At 43.6% G+C, this 19,116-nt stretch overlaps 1 protein-coding gene across 2 annotated transcripts in view; it reads left to right on the forward strand.

The window, feature by feature from the left end:
* Window positions 1–19,116, forward strand: part of LOC137436425 (latent-transforming growth factor beta-binding protein 1) — a 327,003-nt gene that overhangs the window by 163,994 nt on the left and 143,893 nt on the right. For both annotated transcript variants that reach the window (XM_068130197.2, XM_068130206.2), the window contains exons 15-16: window positions 11,480–11,605; window positions 14,695–14,823. In XM_068130197.2, coding sequence (XP_067986298.2) covers window positions 11,480–11,605; window positions 14,695–14,823 — 255 coding nt within the window. The remainder of the gene's footprint in view (window positions 1–11,479; window positions 11,606–14,694; window positions 14,824–19,116) is intronic.

Consider the following 19,116-nt stretch of genomic DNA (forward strand, 5'->3'; position numbering starts at 1 on the left):
CCATTCACTGTTTTTTACCCAAGTCATTCACGAACCGGCTGTCCATGCCTGAAGTCCAAAAAATTAATACTTACATTATTTTATAACTGCTAGCTGGTATTCCCACCCAGGTTATACTATCTTCTTCAACTAAAGTATCAAACAAGCCCGTCTACACAGTTGTTAGACTATCGGTCTTGCTTTTATTTCTTACGACTGTAGTTATGAAACCTAGTTGAAGGAGAATGGGAGAGAAGGGGTTGACATGCTATGTACACATTGAAAATTCTGAAACACGTTTATTTTATGTTTTAAGAAAAAATATTTTCTAACTAAAAACATTTTTATGTTGAAAAGTAAAAAAAATATTTGTGTGTATTGGATCAAGTCTCGTTTGTAGGGCTTTATAAACTTTTGTCTTAGAAACTGCAAACCGTATCTTGTTTTTCAAACTTCTCCCAAACATGTTGTATGTAGCATACCACTTGTGGGACTAATGATAGAAATAAACGTCCCCTAACAATGCAGTAGAAATGTAAAACAATCAAGTTGTATTTCATAAAATGTGAGCACAGATCAGTTTTATAGATACAAACAAAAGTAAAAACATGTGCAAGTACATTGTGGATAAATCTTTGCAGGCGAATGACCTTTAATGTTTTACAACTTAGTAGTGCAGGAGGCTTCCAGGGGTCCAGTTTATGGCTTTTGGTGGTGGTACTGGCATTTTAAGAACTGACAGAATCTCAAAGCACAAAGCCAATTCACAGCTCCCTGCTGGGACAGCATTTGAATAGCAGTTTTCATTAAATCCAAGCCCTTCATAGATTGAACCCAGACAAATTGCACAATCTGACAATCATGAGATTTCTTCTAATAGTAAGATTTTTTTCCACACTTAAAAAACACCGGAAAAATAGTTTGGATAATAAAACATCACCGTCGATGCACCAGACTCTTTATAAAGTGTCTGTGCTCCTGAAGCAGGTCCTGTGCTTAGGGTTAGGGTTATACCTGCTGGTTTGCCATAATTGTCTTCCAAGCTGTCAGTTAGGGCACTATTTTGTAATTAGTTCAGGGTGCCGGCAATAACTTCCCTGCTATTCACAAAGGACACCGTGGGATCTTCAACATCTGAATGCCCAGTTTAACATTTATCCGAGGGACGTAGATGTATCGCACTCCCTGTGAAACACCAGGATGACAGTTTATAGCTGGGCCGAGATTCAAACCCAGAATAAGCAGCTCAAAGGGGAATGGGCATGCCTCTAAGCTATTCTGCCAGCCCAAGAAATACCGAGGAAAATAATCGAAAATAGTATTTCATCTTGTTAAGCTTTTGCCTGACTAAAATGTGTTGGAATAATATTCTCACATCATATTGTTGCGGATCTCTCGAGCCCGTCGACGTACAGAGGGGGATTAAACCCTTTTCCCCCTTCGAGCTTCGAGTCCACGAGGCCGAGTCGCCACTCCCGTAGCGAGCGTGCGGAAGGGTATCTGGTCAAGTCCCTACGTACCTTCGATACACACGCCGCCACGAGAATGGGGACGGGATCACACATGGGTCACGCTAATCGGATACGCCGAGCGGTTTGCGTGTCACGTGACTCGTGCCGTTAATTCCTATTGAACCCGATTTCGGTTTTATTCGTGCGATGCTAGGCCAATGGTGTGAAATGACGTGCACGGTCAAATAGAAGGAAGAACACAGGTTTATTTACAATTTACAATGATCAGGATAAAGAGAAGAGACACAGAGCAGATACTTAGTCAATCTTACTTAATCCCCGGACAAGGGCCCACTCACTCACGCAGGGAAAAGAAGGAAGGACAAGTTCGCGCTCCAAACGCGCCTTGGCGCCGTTCGCTCCGGACAGCTCGCCGGGCGTGGCCCTCGAATGTTCGCGGCACATGTGCAGGGAGCCTAGGTAGGAAGGTCTTTGGCGTAGGTGGCCCCGGGAGAGATCGTTCTCGCACAGCGTTATTCACAGGCAGCAGGGCGCAGGGCACAGGGAGAGTTCGTGCACAGAGAGAGAGCTATAACAAGCAACTGACTGACTTCACTCACGCAGGGTCACTGCTCTGACTCAGCTCTTTCTGGGTGTCTCTGACTCTGACTCACTGGGTGACTTTGACTGAGGGACTGGGCGACTCGTGCCTGGCAACCACACCTCTCACTCAGCTCTGGGGCACTCAACCACAACGTCTATCTGGGTCACTGCTGCACTCGTCGACTTTGACTGAGGGACTAGCAACCACACCTCTCACTCAGCTCTGGGGCACTCCTGCACTCGTCGACTTTGACTGAGGGACTGGCAACCACACCTCTCACTCAGCTCTGGGGCACTGCTGCACTCTCTCACAACGCTCTCTCTCTCACTGACTTGGTCACTGCTGCACTGCGGCGGGGGGCCCGGGACAGGGTTTTATAGCCCCGCCCCCGAGTCTTACCCGAATGTTCCAAGCCCCTCCTCTGGTTGCTGTTGTTAGCCACTCCCCTTGAGCTCCGATTGGCTGCTCGCCGCTTACCGGCCACTCCCCTGCAGCTCCTCCTCCGGACCTGCCAGACTTGTTCCAGGCCTAGCACGTGGCATTCTAGCCCAATCGAGGCCTACACTTACTGGCCTGCTCAACGCATAATAACACCGGAAAGGAGACTACGCTTACATTTAATAAGAAATAACTGAACTAAAGCGAGGCTACATGTTGTGGTGCAACTACCTACAAGGGGGGTTATCCTGTATTCTCAAAACCGCAACAATATGTTGGGTTGAAAACCCACATATAATTACTAATTATAAAAACCTTAAATTTCAACTTGACAATTGCAGCTTATAACTAGACGGTATTCATAGAATACCTACCCCACACAGTGAACTTGGTGCGAGCCAACTCTTCTGTTTATTAAGGGCTTTTTTTCTTTGATCCAATATGGCTGCCAGACCATGTGACCGATGACATTATAAATTTACATTCTCGAATATAATTGTTGTGTAAATCACGCTCAAGAAATTTCAAACTGATCAGACTAAGTGTTGTACTTGTTGAATGATGACGTCAAAATTAAGGCACCAAAGACGTCATCGTTAACGAGACTTATTCCCCATGTGGAGTTCTTTACAATGAGCCACGTTTCATTTTTTTCTATGGAACAGTTTCGGAGATATAGAGGCGCAACCTTTTTTTGTTTTTTTTCCAAGATGGCCCCTGTACCACGTGACCTATGACATCGTAATTATCATTAAAAATTATACAGGAGGAGATGCTCCTATGGTGAAAAATGTAGTGTCCATCGGACTAATTTGACTAACAAGCGTTGTACTTGTCCAATTATGACGTCATAATAAAGGCACCCATGACATCATCATTAACATATCTTATTCCCCATAGGGAGTACTTCACAATGAGCCTTGTTTCAATTTTTTCCATTACGCAGTTTCTGAGGTATAGAGGTGCAACGTTTTTCCAAGATGTCGTCTGTAACATGTGACCTATGATATCATAATTATGACTAAAAAATTATACAGGCGGAGGCAATCCTATGGTGAAACGTTCATGTCAATCGGACCAACGGTTGCCTAGAAAATGAATTTTAAAAATGCAGACACGCACGTACGACATAGGTACGTACGTACGTATGTACGTATGGACGCAACCAATCGCTTAACCCTGTTTCGCTTCACGAGCGCAGGGTAAAAAGTGGACAATGCAGCAAGGTATGGTGAAATCATAGTTCTTGATTTTGAAATAAACTGCAATGGTGGACAAACGTTATTCCAAATTAGTTTTGCACCATTCCTGATAATGAACGTTACAGAATTGATAACTGTCCATATTGACTCGTGCTCTATCTTCTAGAATGATGATAAAGGTATTCGCATTTGAAAAAGAATGCAGAGCTTCTCCTCATGATCAAGAAAGAATGAGTGATTTGACCAACAAGTTAACAAAAAATTAAAAATTCATATATTGCAAATAAATAACACGTAAATGGGAACCCAAACAAAAAAAAAGTTCTGAAAAGCATTGCAAATCATTAATCATGGTCCAATTTGAAGGGACGATTCTTTCCTAGAGTGTCGATTTTCAATTTTGCCAATGACGTCACATTATGAACTCACCTTGATACAAATGGTGAACTGTACATGTCGAGCTCAGATTCTGATACTGATTCCACCATCATTAGCAACTCTGAAGGTTCTCAGCGTGTTGAAAATGATCAGAGGGATTTTGAATAAACTATTGGAGACAAAATTAGTGATGGAAACGCTTTTGGGGGAATTGTGGATCCATATTGTTTTGAGCCTTGTGGCATGCGAGCGAATCTGATGAACGTGGTGTTAGTGAAGAGGAAGATGGTGATGTTATGGTCGTGGTGCAAATAAAAATGCAGGTCAATTTTCACTGCAGATTGGTAAGTTTTGTTTTTCCGTTCAATTGACAGTTTATCAGGGGTTTTGTATTAATTGATAAATCAGTTGTATTACTCCAGAAGGAATACGACACGGACGCAATGCAGAACGGACTCAGCACATACATGGCACGAATCAGCATGTACACAGCATGATGCAGCATTCACATGGCCCGAATCAGCATGTACACGGCACGGATCAACACGTACACGGCACGAATCAGCACGTATATGGTACAAGTCAGTACGTACACTGCCCAGGCACACTCGGACTCTGCCGACCAAATGGGCAACAAATGCTTTGTCCCACCTTCGCAGGCTGACTCGGTGTCCTGTTTGTTAACGATCGTCCAGTTTCATACTTTTCCGAGATGCCATTTGTGTCTGTGGTCGTGCCTTTTTGGGTCGTGTTGATGTCCTGCACCCCATTGGAAAGTAGAGTGGTGCTATGGCCTATGGGCGAGGCGTGGGGTGGTCGAGGGTATTGCTAGCTTGGGTGACGGTTCATGGGAGATTGCGGAGGGGGAAGTGGTGCTGCATGGTCTTAATTTAAAGTGACGGTTGTTTCTTCCACGTAATCATGGGGATGGCAACCTCTCTCAGTCATGCCGGATAACCACAATATCTAGCCATCTCTGTTGTTTCATAGCAATGCTCTGTAAAATGTTCCGAGCACAAAAGCAAACATCTTGTAGTATAGGCCCGATCCACATTCGGGTATTTTGGGCAAACCTCATCCAATTTCTGGCAATCCTCGGATCTTTTGGCCATTGATGTAGTATGAAATCGTCACAGTTTGTATTACTACAACCACCAAGGATGCATCGCCTCGGCATATTTGTAGAAATCTGAAAACGATTCGCGTCTGAGTTAAATCGTACTGAGATGTAACCCGTAAACAATACGGAAGTGGTGGTCAATTTCCTGGTGCGACGTCATGGCTAATCATGAAGATGAAGAAGATTTCGACTTTTAACTGCAAAATTACCGACTTTATAAATCGGAAATCGGAAAAAGACGCATCATATCTAGTTTGTCGGGTATCAAGGGATAGGTCAGCATCAAGGTGGTCTGAGTGTTTGGGTTCCCCTTTAAGTTCCTGCTTTTGAATCAATTTACATCATTATTAGTCCCCTACCGGTGTGCACCGGAGGGGACTACAGGTTTGCACGCCGTCCCCTCCGTCCGTCAGTCTGTTAGTCTGTCAGTCCGTCACACAAAGAACAGTTTTCCGGACTTTTTTTCTAAACGCTTAATGCTAATGATTTCAAACTTGGTACATGGTTTCCTCATGATAAGTTACAGGTCAAGTTCGAACCTTAACTCAGTGCCATTTTAAGTTTGATTTCATTTTTAAAAGATTTTCTCGGCAATAATAGGACCGATTGAGATCAAATTTTCACCATATGAGGGACTCGGTCTGTAGAATATTTTAATGGTAATTATGACGTCACAGGTCACGTGATTCGGCCGCCATATTGTTTTTCGTGAAAACACGAAAACCCCTTTTTCTCTGCAACGGCTGAACAGATCGAGGCCAAACTTTGCAGGCAGAATCGCATACCCATGACGAACAAACAAAGTCAGCGAGCATGACGTCATGCGTCACATGGTTTCAGAGTTATGACGTTTTTAAGCATGAACCTTTAAAACCGAGCTCCTCCCTCATTTTTGATCCAATCGAGGGGAAACTTCACAGATCTGTTCAGCATGTCAATCTACTAAAAAGTCCTTTTGAAATTTGCGATAGGGCGCGTGGTTTGGCAGATATCGTTAATTAAACGAAAATATTGAAAAAAAATGGATATCTCTTGTTATGTTATGTTATGTTATTATGTAATTATGTTATGTTATTAGTCCCCTACCGGTGTACACCGGAGGGGACTATAGGTTTGCACGCCGTCCCTCAGTCTGTCCGTCTGTCAGTCCGTCAGTCCGTCCCGCAAAGAACAGTTTTCCGGACTTTTGTTTTTCTAAACTCTTAATGCTAATGATTTCAAACTTGGTACATGGTTTCCTTATGATAATTTACAGATCAAGTTCGAACTTCACGACGTTTTGATCATTTTTCACAAAGTTATGGCACTTTGTTTATTCTCGAGTTCTCCCCAAGCCGCACCGCTCGCCCTCAGCCTCGTCTGCTAACGTCAAAAGTGCGACACAGCGCGCACTTTCGGGGGGGCGGAGCCAAGCCGAGCAACATATATATACACATCGATCATTGATCGTGAACCGGAAAATATGTTAAATTACTGATATTTTTGACACGAAAGGTTCTTTATCAACAACTTATTTTCTCGTGCTTCTGCCGACCTGTCTGCAAGGTGTATAAATCGAAGTCCCGAGTGCGAATCACAGGTGAGCCCGTCCTGAGGTAATTAGCGATTGGGAATGATTCAGAACCTGTGGGTAAATAACCCTTAACCTTAACCCTTAACCCTTAATATCCCCAACAGTTTTCCGGACAGACTGCCGGTAGGGGACATGTATTGCAGCGCAATACTCAGAATGCTTGTTAGCCGAGTGATTGCTTTGTGCACATTACTGTGCTATCGATCAAGCACATTGCTTAATATCTATGCACATTCTGACATTAATTGTCGCATATTGCCATCTTTGTAGCATATGTCCATGTGTGTGTGTGTGTGCGTGCACTTATGTGGCAGCTCCACTGTGAGCCTTAGATCATAGAAGAAAAAAAATTAATAGCGTTTTCTTGGAATAAGGAAATTAAAAAAAAAAAATTTAAATAAAAGATTTAGGCTCATATAAGGGTGAAATGACAAGGCAGGCATGGAGCCATAATTTTATGTTGGGGGGCAGGGTGCAAATGTTTTTACATTGCATTGAAAAATATAATTTTTCCCAAAATAGAGAAGAGTGAGGGGAACATTTTTGTGGGTATTTCTTTTTGTCATAAGTTATAAAGACTTTTTTAAATATAGACAAAGAACGCTCTAATAAACTTGAAAAAAGTTCTCTAATGAAAATACTTTTGCTCAAAACTCAACGCGTATTTTAATTACTGTCTCATCATAGAAATCCATGAAAAGAGCAGACATTACATACGTAGTATAGTTAAACAAATGACATAATGATGAAAGAAATCAACGTCTCTGATGTATTGAACAAGTTTTGACATAGAAGTGACCTTCAGAATTACAGTTTTGCCATTTTTGCCTTCATCATGTCGATGATGTCAATCACTGATAACAAGCTTTCTTCTCCAACACATTTGATGCCTCCTATTGTATACGTTGGAGAATTTCCCACGGTCAAAGAACATGTTCTTGACTCTTGAAAACACAGACTGAGAGCCGAATTCAATCAGAATGAAAGGGACTCGATCTGGATTATCTGATATTTTGGATACCATTCCACCTTTTAGTTCATGAATGGTTAGGAGAAAAGAAGCATCTCCGATGACAAATCAATGAGTCCAGTAATTCAGTAATCATTAAGTATCCACCATGGGAACAAACTGAATGGAACAAATCAATTCCATAGTGAAACCTGTGGTGAACATCAGCTGTGGTCTGAGGAATATCGGGTGATCCCACATTCCGAGACCAGATCTTCGGTTATATACACATTAATACATATACAAACTAGAACGGCACTCCTCGACGTCACCCGATATGCCTCCGCCCACATTATTACATCATCATAATAGTTGTACCAAGTTTGATTTAAATCCATTCGGCTATTCTCAAGTTATCACATTTTTACCTGACATGACCTCTGACCTTTGACCTCGGTACCCGAGAATCTAATCAGTTAATCTTTACTTCCTTATACATATCTGTACCAAGTTTAAATTGGATCCATTTAGCCGTTCTCAAGTTATAGACCTATTACAGTCTTTGACTTTTGACCTCTTGACTCCAAAATCTAATCAGTTCATCTTTACCTCATTATACGTACCTGTACCAAGTTTAACTAAAATCCCTTCAGCCATTCTCAAGTTATCGCGGTAATGAAAACCTATCACGGACGGACGGATGGACGGACAACCTGAAAACATAATGCCTCCGGCTACCTCGAAAACGGAGGCATAAAAAACGATCGATTTTGAAGGGAGGGGAGACCTAAACATTGGCCAAAGGTCAACAACCATTTCAAATTTCTAAAATCCTCAATTTTCATCCGATTGACTTGAAATTTGAATAGGATTTACATATCGGCGAACGGAATTCAACCACCAACTAATTTTGAGATCAACATCGGCCAAATGGTCAACATAGGCCAAAGGTCAACATAGGCCAAAGGTCAACATAGGCCAAAGGTCAACCACTTTTTTCAAATTTCTAAAATCCTCAATTTTCATCCAATTGACTTGACATTTTAAGAGGATTTGCATATCAGCTAACTGAATTCAACCACCAACTATTTTTGGGATTAGCTTGGGCCAAAAGGTCAACATAGGCCAAAGGTCAACCAATTTTTTCAAATTTCTAAAATCCTCAATTTTCATCCGATTAACTTAAACTTTGAAGACGGTTTGCATATCAGGTCAATGAATTCAACCACCAACTATTTTTGAGATCAGCGTGGGCAAAAAGGTCAATGTAGGCCAAAGGTCAACCATTTTTTCTTAATTTCTAAAATCCTCAATTTTCATCCGATTCACTTGAAATTTGAATGGGATTTACATATCAGCAAACTGACTTCAACCACCATCTCTTTTTGAGATCACCAAAGGCCAAAAGAGCAACATAGGCCAAAAGTCAACAACAATTTCAAATTTCTAAAATCCTCAATTTTCATACAATTCACTTGAAATTTGAATGGGATATACACATCAGTCAATTGAATTCAACCAACGACTATTTTTGAGATCAGCATAGGCCAAAAGGTCAACATAGGCCCAAGGTCAACTGCAGTTTTCAAATTTCTAAAAGCCTCAATTTTCATCCGATTGACTTGAAAGTTGAATAGCATATACATATCGGCACACTGAATTCAACCACCAACTATTTTTGAGATCAGCATAGGCCAAAAGGTCAACATATGCCAAAGGTCAACCAATTTTTTCAAATTTCTAAAATCCTCAATTTTCATCCGATTGACTTGAAATTTGAAAGGGATTTTCATATCACCTTACTGAAAGCAACCACCAACAATTTTTTTAGGTCAACATTGGCCAAAAGGTCAACATAGGCCGAATTTCTAACATTGTCAATTTTCATCTGATTAACTTAAACTTTGAAGACGGTTTGCATATCAGGTCACTGAATTCAACCACTAATTATTTTTGACGTTAAAAGGATGCTCCACTGAGTGCCATGCTACTTTGTTCTGTTTTGCCAAGTGTCACTCTGTGAGTGATTTTTCATATTGTCTGTTTGTTTGTTTGTCTGTCCGCTCACTTATACTTGCCTTCAGGTCACAATTTTAAACTGATCTTCACTAAACCTCACCAAATAGTTGAGTTCGTTGTCCGACAAAATCCTATATATTTTTGAGGTTAAAAGGTGAAAAGGTCAACATAGGCCAAAGGTCAACCCCTTTTTTCGAATTTCTAAAATCCTCAATATTTAATCCGATTTACTTGAAATTTGAATAGGATTTACATATCGGCTTACTAAATTCAACCACCAACTATTTTTGAAATCAGCATAGGCCAAAAGGTCAACATAGGCCAAAGGTCAAGAACCATTTCAAATTTCGAAAATCCTCAATTTTCATCCGAATGACTTGAAATTTGAATAGGATTTACATATCGGCTAACTGAATTAAACCACCAACTATTTTTGAGATCAGCATAGGTCAAACGGTCAACATAGGCCAAAGGTCAACCACTTTTTCCGAATTTCTAAAATCCTCAATTTTCATCCGATTGACTTGAACTTTGAAAAGGATTTACATATCGGCTAACTGAATTCAACCACCAACTATTTTTGAGATTAGTATCGGCCAAAAGTGCAACATAGGCCAAAGGTCAACCACGTTTTTTCAAATGTCTAAAATCCTCAATTTTCATCCGATTGATTTGAAATTTGAATAGGATTTACATATCGGCACACTGAATTCAACCACCAACTATTTTTGAGATCAGCATAGGCCAAAAGGTCAACATAGGCCAAAGGTCAACAACAATTTCAAATTTCTAAAATCCTCAATTTTCATCCGATTCACTTGAAATTTGAATGGGATTTACATATCAGCAAACTCAATTCAACCACCAACTATTTTTGGGATCACCATAGGTCAAAGGTCAACAACAATTTCAAATTTCTAAAACGTCAATTTTCATCCGATTGGCTTGAAATTTAAAAATGATTTTCATATCACCTTACTGAAAGCAACCACCAACAATTTTTGAGGTCAACATAGGCCAAAAGGTCAACATAGGCCGAATTTCTAAAATTGTCAATTTTCATCCGATTAACTTAAACTTTGAAGACGGTTTGCATATCAGGTCACTGAATTCAACCACTAATTATTTTTGAGGTCAAAAGGATGCCCCACTGAGTTCCATGCCACTTTATTCTGTTTTGCCAAGTGTCACTCTATGAGTGATTTTTCATTTGTTTGTTTGTCTGGCTGTTCGCTTATAGACTCAAACTGCTTAGCCATTCTCCACTAAATTTTGCATACTTGCTGAGGGTACTTAATAGGAGCAGGTCATGGGGACAAAATAATCGCCCCACCCCTTACCCCCCTCTTCTCCCTGAGGTTGGGTTGACGAGTTGCAATGTTTGCATGAGCACGTGGTACAGTGCACATTGTTAACTGACCCCTGGGGGAGGGAGGGGTATTACTAGCCTTGAGCACAAAATGAATTTGTCCCACCAACGGTAACCCTCCCCCTCCCCCCCCCCATCCCCACCCACACCCCCACCCTGATTCCACCTCCCCCTTATCCCCCGCCCCCCCCCCCCGCCACTACCCAACTCCTAACTTGGAGGGAGTAGGTGTCTCTAGTTTGTTTTAAATAGATGTTTGATTGGTAAAGGATGGAGAATATACAGCCTTGAACAAATGGGAATTTTCTTCAATATTCTTTACTGAACACTGCAATGAAGTTCTTATTTGCAATGTTCTTGTGATGATAGCCTTGCTTTTCCACGGTATTCTTTTTAGACGTAGACGAGTGTCTTCAGGATAAACGTCTCTGCACTCATGGTGGCTGCCGCAACATCCCTGGAAGCTTCCTGTGCTCATGCAATGCAGGCTTTGTTGCTTCCACAAGTGGCACAAGATGCATAGGTATGAATGGCATATTAATCGTTGGAGTTAATATATGTGATTGCGGTCAGAGACAGCATTATGCGAAGTGATTAATTGTTCGCCCCGAGCTGGAACATGCATAGCATTGCAACAAAAACGTTGTCACGGCCAAAAAGCATAGGGGGCTCCCCATCACCCTCCCCCATTACCCTCCCCCATCACCCTGCCATTACCCTCCCATCACCCTGCCATCACCCTCCCATCACCCTCCCATCACCCTTTATTGGACCATTTGACTTCTATAGGGTTGGTTTTCTAAGGCTTATATCAAAAGATTAACTTATATCAAATAAGTCTTTTAAGGTGGAAACGCGATGACGTCACCGTGTCACGCGGCACGAATGATTCCATTGTGCACGCTTTCGTTTTATTTCCAAATTAAAATCTGTTTTCACTTTTGCCGTAAAAATGACATCAGTGCAGCGAGTGTGGTATCTTATTTGGTGAAATTCGGTCGATTTGAAGTGGTGAAAATAAAATGCCATCACCCTGCCATCACCCTCCCATCACCCTGCCATCACCCTCCCATCACCCTGCCATCACCCTCCCATCACCCTGCCATCACCCTCCCATCACCCTCCCATCACCCTTTATTGGACCATTTGACTTCTATAGGGTTGGTTTTCTAAGGCTTATATCAAAATATCAATTTATATCAAATAAATCTTTTTAAGGTGAAAGCGCGATGACGTCACCACGTCACGCGGCACGAATGCGCGCCTGTGTCGTTGGAGGTATTGACTTATATAGGGTTAGTTTTCTAAGGCTGTAGGCCGCACCTCATTTTGTCAAAATAAAGTGGTATTCGGGTGGTTCCGGTATTTGGGACCGCAGGGACGGAAAGTGCAGGTACGGGGTGCTTGGCACTCCCCAGCCGGCCCGCTCTGAAGGTTCGGATCGGGACACCGGGATTCATTCCGGTCGGCCCGGAGGTGGGGGTGCGGGGCCTGTCACGGAACGTCAAAACAAACGGCCTGCCGGGGCCGCCCAAAAGTCGGGCGTGAGGGGCGCGTCCACTAATGGAACGCCTCTCGCTTCCCAGATCGAGGGCCACGTGGTCAGGAGAACCTCGTCCCTTCTGGTTGCCCTGCCATCCCACCGGGAGCGCTGGCAGGGTGTACTTCAAACTAAGCTTAAGTATCAAGTGTTAAGTTCCTCCTTGCCCTCGCAAGGGAAAGGCTAGGGTCAAGCTCTTCCAAATTTCCAAACACTAGAAATCGGACGTCTCAAATTAATTAATTATTTGTTAATACATCTCAGTCGCCCGCGACCTCTCTAGCGCGGGCGTCGAACCAGTTCATTTCCGGGCGACCGGGCCGAGTATCGGCCCGGCCGTGGCCGAAGCCGTTGATTCCGCCGTAGCACGCTAACGCGTAGGCTCGCGCGACCCCGGTCCGCCGGGGCTCTGCGGGTGTCCTACCGTGCCCAGCACTGCTGATCTCTCAAACTTCCGGGAGTAGGTGCCGGTGCCCGGGGACGGAGTTCGCTGTCTAAACATGGTAGCGCTAGGCCAGTGGGACCGCCGGGACCCACGTGCACTCACAAGTTGTTCTGCGCGTGGGCGGCAGTATCAGACTGGGGCGCCCAAACGCTCCCCGGCTAAAGTTCATCCTGAAAGCGCCCACATTGTGCGGACAAACCAAGTCAAGGGCCACGTGGTCAGGAGAACCTCGTCCCTTCCGGTCACACTGTGCCTATCGGCCGGCCTCGAAGACCGAAATTGTGACGGTGTCACCCTAATTGTGACGGTGTCACCCTAATTGTGACGGTGTCACCCTGGGGAGTGAGACCAATAGTCTAAAATTAAGAAAAACATCAAATTGTGCAACACTGTACAAAAGTATGTTTACTATGTTAAGGAGATTGTTGAAGGTATCGACTAACTAACTAAAATAACTTATACGGAAGGTTTATGAACCTCTGTATTTCTTGTTTATTTATTTATTTTTATGGCGTAGCCCGTAGGGCAATGCCATCTGGAACAGTGTTTGTCTGTCCGTCCGGTGTATGTATGTCCCTCACAAAAGTCCACCAATCAGAGCTGAGGATCTGGTCACATGATAGTGGGACCACAGATCCTCCACAAAGCAGATACAAGCCCAGCTACGCTGTTGTTAGACTATTTAGACTATTGGTCTTGTTTTAGTATAACATAAGTTATCATTATATTCGTGGTCTGACATAAAAAATAACAGTCAATAGAACTGTATTTTTAACTGCGACATGTCGCAGGTCTACAAGAGCTTCGCGTTGCTGTTGGGGTTCTTTTTGTGGGTCGATTTTTGAAATGTGCACCCATTGGTTGGACAGTTACCAGAACACACCCACATCTGTCGCTTGACTCCACCCACCATAGTACCAAGACAAAATTATATGGCTGCCATCTTGTTTCCTGCTGGGCCTAACACATTAGGCCTGCATAGTCCTCTGCTGATTATATACTGCCCGGCATTGTTGCATCAGTTTTCCATTGGCTTTGCTTGGGTCAAATGAAAAATTATTATTAAGGTTTAATTAACCTCATACGTGCCTCCCCATAAAAATTGCGTTACATAATTTTGAACGGCTCAATATGCACGCGAAATGCACGTTTCTCAATCGGCCAGTTACAGGATTTTTAAGCCAATTCACTCACGCTAAATGGCAAAGTCCCATACCTCAAATGACCACACACACGTTTTTAATGAACAAAAGCTTTATTACCACAGAGGCAGTGGGAGGGTGAAAAAGACGCACACACACACACACACACACACACCTGTACAGAGTGGGTGCACTATTTGCCTAAAACCAGACCCAGCTGTTTGTATTTTATGTAGTGAACTTATTGATTGCTCATCATAAATATGTTGTACTCTTTGTGGTTTTTCCTTTACACAAACGTTATTTTCCTTGGTAATCATGCAGATGATCATTTTACACAGGAACCGCACAGTTACGCTGCATGTTTATTAATGACATAACTAATGTATCTCATTCCTGTTACCCCTTATGGCCATTCCGCAAAAATATGTTATACTTTGTGCTTTTCCTTTCCACAAACGTTATTTTCTTTGTTAATTATGCAGATGTTGATGAATGTGAAAATACACCTTGCTCAGAGAATGGCCTGTGCACTAATCTGCCTGGTTCTTATGAGTGCAAGTGCAACAGAGGATACACACCGAGCACTCGAACTGGACACAAAACCTGTGTTGGTGAGTTATTTTTTTTGTTTCCATTTCTATTGTTTTTACATTGATCTAATGCCAATAGTAGAGCTTGTATACACGTGCACGACAAACTTATTAGTAGATCCTCTACGTGATGTACATTTCACTCATATCTTCTATGAGGACGGTCACCAATTTAGTGACAGATGGTCCTTAGGAGCTGTACGCCGTCTGCTGGGAAAGCCGAACAGATCTTTACTGCGGTTTCCGACATACAGGAACTCCAACGAGATCTGTTGTCTGCAGCTGTTTCGCCCAAGCGACAACACAACGCGAACCGCTGCATTTTTAACCTCCTATTGAGGGCTTTTCGCACCATTTTTATAACGGTTGCAATCTCATTCACATTGTTAATTACCATTTCCAATTTGAATTGCACACCAGGCTGACATACTAGTGGGGGAAAACAGGATTTATTAAAGAATTAGGAGGGGAGGGAAAAATAATCATCATCAAGGCGTGAATCTTGGAGACGGCGTGAAGCTGGAAGGTGTGAAAACATTTTGCTACCTCGGAGACATGCTGAATGGAGAAGGTGGATCAGACTCGGCAACGGTTGCTCGAGTGAGATGTGCATGGAAGAAGTTTCGGGAACTGAGTGGCGTGCTGATGATGAGGGGAGTGTCGTTGAAGCTGAAGGGAAAGGTGTATGCTGCATGTGTGAGAAGTGTTATGATTTATGGGAGCGAGACATGGGTAACTAGAACGGGCACTCGGTAGAGCGCATACCTTCGCCGCAGCTACTGTTCTGTACTTGGTAAAAATACGATTTTGACCTTTTCGTGACCTTGACCTTGACCTTTGACCCGATTGCTCCCAAAATCTAATCAAATGTGTCCCGTATAATAACCAATCATCCCACCAAATTTCATGCAATTCGGTTGAATACTTTTTGAGTTATGCGAATAACATACACACACACACACACACACAGACATACAAATAAATACACAGCGATCAAAACATAACCTTCCGCTTTTGCGAAGGTAATGAACGTAGAGCAGCAACGAAGTTTGGAAAGGGTGGAAATGCGAATGGTTCGACGGATGTGCGGAGTATCGTTGAGAGAGAGGAAGACAAATGATGAATTGCGAAAGATGATGGGAATAGAGCCTGTGATTGATGCTGTGAAGAGGAACAGGTTGAGATGGTTTGGTCATGTGTTGAGGAAGGATGAAAGTGACTGGTTGAGAAGTGTGATGGAAATGAATGTAGAAGGAAGTAGAAGACGGGGAAGACCGAGAAAGACTTGGCTAAAGATGGTGGAAGAAGAAATGCGGGCAAGGGGGTTAACAAGGAGAGATGCAGAAAATAGGGCAAAATAGAGAGGATTGTCATGGGGACCGCAAGGCTAACCCCCGCTCTAGCAGGGAAAATGGCCTTAAAAATGCATGTTGTTGTTGTTGTGCATCAAGGGGAGGGAATAATAGGAAGTGAATGCACTCATGAATTATAATTCTCTATGCATACTTTTCTCCTTTCCCAAGAGCCTTTGATGGCTTACGCAATATACAGTGCATTCAGAAATTATTTAGATGCCTTCATTTTTTTCACATTTTGTTATGTTGCAGCCTTATGCTTAAATCGTTTAAATTCATTTTTTCCCTCATCAATTTACACTCAATACCCCATAATGACAAAGAGAAAACAGGATTTTAGAAAGTTTTGCAAATTTATTTAAAAGAAAAAAAGAAAATATCACATTGACATAAGTATTCATACCCTTTGCTATGACACTTGAAATTTAGCTCAGGTGCCTCCCAGTTCTCTTGATCATCTTTGAGATGTTCTACACCTTGATTGGAGTCCACCTGTGGTAAATTCAATTGATTGGACATGATTTCGAAAGGCACACACCTGTCTCTATAAGGTCTCACAGCTGACAATGCATATCAGAGCAAAAACCAAGCCATGAGGTCGAAGAAACTGCCTACAGAGCTCAGAGGGTGAGGATTGTGTCGAGGCACAGATCTGGGGAAGCCCACAAAAAAATTTCTGCTGCATTGAAGGTTCCCAAGAGCACAGTGGCCTCCATAGTTCTTAAATGAAAGAAGTTTGGAAAAACCAGGACTCTTCCTAGAGCTGGCCGCCCGGCCAAACCGAGCAATCAGGAGAGAAGGGCCTTGGTAAGAGAGGTGACCAAGAACCCGATGGTCACTGGCTGAGCTCCAGAGATCCTGTGTGGAGATGGGAGAAACTTCCAGAAGGACAACCATCACTGCAACACTCCACCGATCTGGGCTTTATGGCAGAGTCGCCAGACAGAAGCCTCTCCTCAGCGAAAGACACATGAAAGCCCACTTGGAGTTTGCAAAAAAAGCATCTCAAGGACTCTCAGACTGTGAGAAACAAGATTCTGTGGTCTGATGAAACCAAGATTGAACTGTTTGGCCTCAATTCTAAGCGTCATGTCTGGAGGAAACCAGGCACCACTCATCACCTGCCCAATACCATCCCAACGGTGAAGCATGGTGGTGGCAGCATCATGCTGTGGGTGTGTTTTTCAGCAGCAGGGACTGGGGGACTGGCCAGGGTTGAGGGAACAATGAACGGAGTAAAGTACAGAGATATCCTTAATGAAAACCTGAAACGGAGCGCTCAGGACCTCAGACTGGGCCGAAGGTTCACCTTCCAACAGGACAATGACCCTAAGCACACAGACAAGACAATGCAGAAGTGGCTTTGGGACAACTCTGTGAAGGTCCATGAGTGGCCCAGCCAGAGCCCTGACTTGAACCCAATCGAACTTCTCTGGAGAGACCTGAAAATGGCTGTACACCGACGGTCTCCATCCAACCTGACAGAGCTTGAGAGGGTCTGCAGAGAAGAATGGTAGAAAATCCCCAAATCCAGGTGTGCAAAGCTTGTCACATCATACACAAGAAGACTCGAGGCTGAAATCACTGCCAAAGGTGCTTCAACTATGCACTGAGTTTTGGGTCTGAATACTTATGTCAATGTGATATTTCAGTTTATTTTTAAAAATAAATTTGCAAAACGTTCTAAAATCCTGTTTCCTATTTGTCATTATGGGGTATTGAGTGTAGATGGATGAGGAAAAAATGAATTTAAACGATTTCAGCATAAGGCTGCAACATAACAAAATGTGAAAAAGGTGAAGGGGTCTGAATACTTTCTAAATGCACTGTATATTAGGTTCATTCTTTCCCTCCCCCACACACACTCCTGCCCCTCGGCCTTTTATCACCTTGAAGGAGCCGCGCTCCAACGCGAGTCGAAAGAATTGACGCGACCAAAGACGGAATTCGTCCGAGTTGCTTTATTGAAACAAAACAGCTCAGGTATTCTCAAAAGCCCGTTTATCGGGCAGCAATATATTGTTACAGACACGACTTTGATGTTAAAGTGGGCCGAGCGGAATGGCCGTCGTGTCCGCACAAATTACCCGACTATACTCGACGTTGACGAAGTCGCGCTACGCTGGCTCAATAAGGAAAAAGAAGACACCCGGCTGGCTTACAATGACATACGACACCAATGTTTCAATTCTCAAGACCTCCGGAGGAGATTATATTCGTACGGAAAGGTTAGATTACAGGGACGAGAGGTACATCATAGAAAGACAGGCACTTAGACACACTCTTATATTAACCCTAGACAGACGACAGATAAACGGGACAACGGCTGACTCACACGGGGATTGATTGCAGGGAAAGGCAGGTATCGGTGGCTCCAGGTGCACCTGTGCTCAAAGGTTAGAATCGACCCGGTCCGGTCCAGAGATGCGGGGAGGTCTCGTCGCAGCGCTCAGAGGTGACGTTCTTTCTCAGGCGGGTTCTCTTCCTCTCAGCGGTCGTAGGCAAGGCAACGTTCTTTCTCCAGCTGGGGGCGCATCTGACGTCACGTCCGCTACGTGGCCGCGTATATCCGGCGGGGAGTGACACGCCCTCGGCTCGCTAGCGCCGCCCCAGATGGAATCGGTCCGTCCTTCTGATTGGGTGCGGGGGGTTACCAGGCTCCGCCCTTGAGGAGGAGCTGACAGCCAGCCCCTCCGTGGTAACCCCGTGGAGCGCGTGGTCAATGGCGCTAATCGAGCCGGTGTGAGGACGCATCCTCCCCCGCGCCGCCGCGCCGCCCCCATCCCCTCCGTTGCTGCAGCCATAGTTGGTTGGGGAAGAAGATGGAAGGAGGTATGGGAAGATGGAAGGAGGTATGGGAAAGGTCCTAAACTCACTACTGATGCCATATAATCACATGCTGGTGCAACGAAGAGTCATAATTAATGGAAACGAGGCCTTAACTGACATAGATTAAGAA

Source organism: Myxine glutinosa, chromosome 1 (assembly GCF_964187855.1).
Source record: "Myxine glutinosa chromosome 1, kmMyxGlut1.1, whole genome shotgun sequence".
NCBI classification, from domain to species: domain Eukaryota; kingdom Metazoa; phylum Chordata; class Myxini; order Myxiniformes; family Myxinidae; genus Myxine; species Myxine glutinosa.